Source organism: Austrofundulus limnaeus, unplaced genomic scaffold (genome assembly GCF_001266775.1).
Source record: "Austrofundulus limnaeus strain Quisiro unplaced genomic scaffold, Austrofundulus_limnaeus-1.0 Scaffold226, whole genome shotgun sequence".
NCBI lineage: Eukaryota > Metazoa > Chordata > Actinopteri > Cyprinodontiformes > Rivulidae > Austrofundulus > Austrofundulus limnaeus.
Window position 1 is genome coordinate 846,252 of NW_013952628.1, and position 5,842 is coordinate 852,093.

The 5,842-nt window shown below is 37.4% G+C and overlaps 1 protein-coding gene across 1 annotated transcript in view; it reads right to left on the reverse strand.

Annotated features, from left to right (window-relative positions):
• The window catches only part of slc39a14 (solute carrier family 39 member 14), a gene marked incomplete in the record, with an annotated part of 30,209 nt that overhangs the window by 2,527 nt on the left and 21,840 nt on the right, over nt 1-5,842 (reverse strand). Inside the window, 2 exon segments of the mRNA XM_014019705.1 lie at nt 640-874; nt 954-1,121. Of these exon segments, the coding sequence (XP_013875159.1) occupies nt 640-874; nt 954-1,121 (403 nt within the window).

The window sequence follows — 5,842 nt, forward strand, 5'->3', positions numbered from 1 at the left end:
GCAAAACAGCTGAAACAACAGGTGCTAAAATATGAAAGAAAACAAGCAAAACAGCTGAAACAACTGGTGCTAAAATATAAGAAAACAAGCAAAACAGCTGAAACAACTGGTGCTAAAATATAAGAAAACAAACAAAACAGCTGAAACAACAGGTGCTAAAATATAAACGAAAACAAACAAAACAGCTGAAACAACAGGTGCTAAAATATGAAAGAAAACAAGCAAAACAGCTGAAACAACTGGTGCTAAAATATAAGAAAATAAACAAAACAGCTGAAACAACAGGTGCTAAAATATAAACGAAAACAAACAAAACAGCTGAAACAACAGGTGCTAAAATATAAGAAAACAAACAAAACAGCTGAAACAACAGGTGCTAAAATATAAGAAAACAAACAAAACAGCTGAAACAACAGGTGCTAAAATATAAAAGAAAACAGGTTATTAAAAGATAAAACGAGCAAAACAGCTGAAATGAGCAAAACAATCATTAAACAAAAGGGAAAAGTGAAGGTAAAATTACCAAGGTTGGTCTTGTGAGGGCGCAATCCCCATATTTATGTGTTGTACCTGGTTTCCCTCCCTCAGGGAACATTGGTTACATTCGTAACCTCCAGTTCTGACCCGACCCGGACTCACCCAGCTCATGAGGAAACTCTTCACACAGGATGGCCACGGAGGTGCTGATGCCCTGGAAGACGGAGGCCGTGAAGGAGGCGCCGATAGCTAACCCGTCGATGAAGTTGTGCAGCCCGTCGCTCAATGTGATCATCCAGGCCAGAGTGCCGATGTCAGAGTAGGTCGTTCCTTTCAGCCAGTAGCAGGCGCCGCCACGCCTTCCGGAGCGGGAGACGTTGTCTGGACTCTGGGACTCCTGAGGAGACAGGAGGATGTAGAAATCATTTATCTTGAGTGTTTCAGGAGAAAACCCCGTCTGAAGAAAGGAAAGCTACCGGCGGTGTTTGTCCAGGACTGAGCATCAGCTCGCCTTCGCCTGCGTCCACCTTCCCCTGAGCTAAACTGTTAGCCTCGCCGTTCTGCTGCAGCTTCTCCCCCTCCTCCAAGTCCTCATGAGGCATCGAGTAATGATCCGCCCCGGTGTGATGGCTGTGGCCGTGGCCCTGAGGCGACGGAAACATAAACAAAAACAAAGAGGCATCAGTGCCACGTAAACAAAAACAACGAGGTATCAGTGAGATGTAAACAAAAACAAAGAGGCAACAAAAACAAAGAGGTATCAGTGTGATGTAAACAAAAACAAAGAGGTATCAGTGCTATGTAAACAAAAACAAAGAGGCATCAGTGTGATGTAAACAAAAACAAAGAGGTATCAGTGTGATGTAAACAAAAACAAAGAGGTATCAGTGTGATGTAAACAAAAACAAAGAGGCATCAGTGTGATGTAAACAAAAACAAAGAGGCATCAGTGTGATGTAAACAAAAACAAAGAGGTATCAGTGCTATGTAAACAAAAACAAAGAGGTATCAGTGTGATGTAAACAAAAACAAAGAGGTATCAGTGCTACGTAAACAAAAACAAAGAGGCATCAGTGTGATGTAAACAAAAACAAAGAGGTATCAGTGCCACATAAACAAAAACAAAGAGGCATCAGTGTGATGTAAACAAAAACAAAGAGGTATCAGTGCCACATAAACAAAAACAACGAGGTATCAGTGAGATGTAAACAAAAACAAAGAGGCAACAAAAACAAAGAGGTATCAGTGTTACGTAAACAAAAACAAAGAGGTATCAGTGTGATGTAAACAAAAACAAAGAGGCAACAAAAACAAAGAGACATCAGTGCAATGTAAACAAAAACAAAGAGGCATCTTTGTGATGTAAACAAAAACAAAGAGGCATCAGCGCAACGTAAACAAAAACAAAGAGGCATCAGCGCAACGTAAACAAAAACAAAGAGGCATCAGCACAACGTAAACAAAAACAAAGAGACATCAGTGGAACGTAAACAAAAACAAAGAGGCAACAAAAACAAAGAGACATCAGTGGAACGTAAACAAAAACAAAGAGACATCAGTGGAACGTAAACAAAAACAAAGAGACAACAAAAACAAAGAGACATCAGTGGAATGTAAACAAAAACAAAGAGACATCAGTGGAACGTAAACAAAAACAAAGAGATATCAGTGGAATGTAAACAAAAACAAAGAGGCAACAAAACAAAGAGACATCAGTGCAATGTAAACGAAAACAGAGGCATCTGTGTGATGTAAACAAAAACAAAAACAGAGGCATCAGCGCAACGTAAACAAAAACAAAGAGTCATCAGTGCAACGTAAACAGAAACAAAGGCATCAGATTGACTTTCAGCTACTTTTAGCTTTTAGCTACTGTTGTGGTCCTTTTTTTGCTTTAGCTTCTCTTGCTTCTTTTGGCTTTAATTCAGTTAAATTCAGTTAATTTCTATAACGCCAAGTCACAACAACTGTTGTCTCAGGGCACTGTACATGAAAACAAACAAACAAACAAACAATAAATCTAAAGAAGCCAGCAGACTGCGCAGAATCTTTGCTTCATCACAGTCTCCATCCTGAGCAGCACACCCGCAGCAGCAGAGAGAAAAAACTCCCCTTAACAGGAAGAAACCTCCAGCAGAACCAGAACCAGAACCAGAACCAGAACCACGACAGGACCTTCTGCCTTTAAGCAACACAGGTTTGCTACTTTTTTTTAGCTAGCTTTGCTAATTTTAGCTTTGATCTACAGTTTTGTTTACATTAGCTTTTAGCAACTATTTTTTTATTTTAGCTTTTACCCACGGTTTCAATGATTGTAGCTTACAATCACTGTCTTGCTAATATTTTAGCTACTGTTTTCCAAATATCAACATTTACTTTTGAGCTTTTACCTGTGGTTTTGCTACATTTAGCTACTGTTTGGAACATTTTTAGCTTTTACCTACCATTTTAACTACACTTAGATTTGGGCTATTTTTTTTTTTTTTTTGTATTTTAGCTATGAACTTTTAGATATCAGTTACAGTAAGCTTAAATGTAGCTTTTATATAATTTTGGATTTTAGCCACACAGGTTTCCTGATTTATCTTTTAGTCAAAGCTTTGCAGGATTTAGCTTTTGGCTACTTCTTTTTTTTTTTTTGCTTTTAGCTGTAGTTTATAATTGTAAATGTTGGTTGCAGTTTTGTAACATTTTGCTTTTAGCTTCTGTTGCTAATTTTTTACCATTTTTTTCTTTTAGCTACAGTAAAGCTTATTTTAGCTTTGATATATAATTTTGCTAATTGTAGCTTTTGGTAAAAATAATTTCTCCACTCGGATCAACATCTCGATGCTGGTCTCCTCAGCACATCTTGTGACCAGCAGATGGAGCAGGTGTTCTAAAATCATCCACAGTTGTTCTTATTTTTATCAATGAAAATCAGATTTTAATCTCTTCAGGTTAAAACTTTCATTTGTTGGTTTAAATTAGAGGAAAAAATGGTGAAACATTAAAAATAACTAACAGACCTCAGTTAGGTTTTACAAATGGTTATAACCACGCCAACGGTAAAGAACTTCACAATTTTCAAGAGCTGTCTGTAAAAATTATGCTGAGTCATCACTGTTTTAGACTCCTCCCATTTGAGTGCAGGTCCACCTGGACGTGGAAAGACTGAGCAACACCTTTATTATACAGAACAAACGCTAACAAAACATAACATAACATATCTGAGCATCATCAGTCGGCCCGTCCAACCAGTCAGACCTGCAGCTGATGAACAGATGGAACAAGTCTGGAGACATCATTTTCATTCCAGAAATTATTTTATTGTGAAAAATGGTTTCTGGGAAAACCCTGAATAGAAACGCTGCAGGTTCTGTCCCTAAAACAACTTGACATTTTGATGAATGAAGTGTTGAAGACGTGTAAAACGATCCAAGATCTCTGCAGCGTTATGAGATGTGACGAGATAAAAGGTTCAAACTGTTGGTAAAAATCCACGTCGTTCCAGACTGACACTCATGTTCTGAGGCCCGCTTCCTGTCGGCCCACTTTACTCCTGTTCTGGCAGTTCTGGACGTTTTTAAACAAAAAATAATAACTTATTGAACAGGCTTGTTCAATGAAAATAAAGACTGGTCTGTTATTTTCTGTAGTTTGGTCGTGGAGGCAACAGGTCCAGGACAGAAACCCAGACCTCCCTCTCCAGCTCCTCCTGGAGGATCACCAAGATGCTCCCAGACCAAAGCAAGGTTATAGTTTTAGATTTTTCATTATAGTTTAGTTTTATTTAGTTGTGACGTTTTTTTCTTTTAATTCAGTTAGTTTTAATTAGTTTTTAGCACGGATTTAGTAGTTTTTTATTAGTTATTATTGTGCTTTAATGCTTAGTTTTAGTTTAGTTTAGTTTTAATTAGTTCTAGTATTAGTTTTTTATAGTTTGAATAAACATATCTGACAATGTATCCTCCAGCTTAAAGTGTTCCTGTGAGTTCACTAAGCAGCAGCTTTTTGATCATCAGTCAAAGCAGTCTGTTATAGCAACACCTGCCTAAAATGATCTCATAAATCAATTTTGCCAACAAAGAACTTTGGTGATTGTTTAAGGAAGGTGACATTAGTTGTGTAGATCCTGGTGCAACCTGTCTTGTAAGACATTTACGTTGACTTGAAGAAAGCTTTTGACACCACTGACCACATCATTCTACATGAAAAATTGAACAAATACAGTATTAGAGGACCAGCATTAAAGTGTTTGTCTAGTTATTTAAAGGATAGGAAACAGTTTGTACAGATAAATGATACAAGATCTGAATTAAGTACTATTACATATGGGGTTCCTCAGGGTTCTGTACTTGGATCAAAGTTGTTTATTTTATAAGTAAATGATTTGGTAAATGTGTCAGGGTGTATTGTATGGTATTGAGATCTGCAGAGTCAGTGAGGCGAAGTATTTGGGCGTTATCATAGATGAGAAGCTAACATGGAGACCTCATAAAAATCATTTAAGAACAAAAATAGCCAAATCCATTGCAGTATTGTACAAAGTAAAGGATTTATTTAATGATAAAGTTCTGTTTGTATAATATAATGCAATAATTGTTCCACACTGATCTACTATATTGATGTTTGGGGAAAGTCATGCAAAACCATTACAAACCCAATTTTTGTTTTACAGAAAAGAGCTGTAAGAATTATCACCAGAAAGCATTACTGTAACCCATCACATTCATTGTTCCATCAGTTGAAGTTATTGAAATTCTATGATTTGGTTGATTATAGTATTTTATCAGTTATGTGTTATCAGTTGGCGGCACGACGGCTCAGTGATTAGCACCAACGCCTCACAGCAAGAAGGTCCTGGGTTCGATCCCCGGTTCGGACCTGGGGTCTTTCTGTGCGGAGTTTGCATGTTCTCCTCGTGCTTGCGTGGGTTTTCTCCGGGTACTCCGGTTTCCCCCACAACACAAAAACATGTACAATAGGTTGCCTTCAGGCCCAGGCCGCCCTTGAAAAAGAGATCTGAGATCTCAATGGGATTTGCCTGGTAAAATAACAGTAAATAAATAAAAATGTATAGGGCTCATGAAAACACATTACCTTCAAACATCCAATTACATTTTGTTAAAAGAGAGTTGTTATAATCTCAAAGGGATAGAGATGTTTGTAAGACCTAAAGTTAGAACCAGTTTGAAGGAACGGAGTACTTCAGTCCAGGGAATTAAATTATGGAATAATCTGGAAGATGGGATTAAAAATGCCAGATCAATGAGTATATTTAAGAGAATGGTAAAGAATAGTTTTCTGGAGAAATGTGTAAATGTATGAATTGTTGTTCAAGGAGTTAAACCTTTGAATTTTTATTTTTTTATGAACTAAAGAT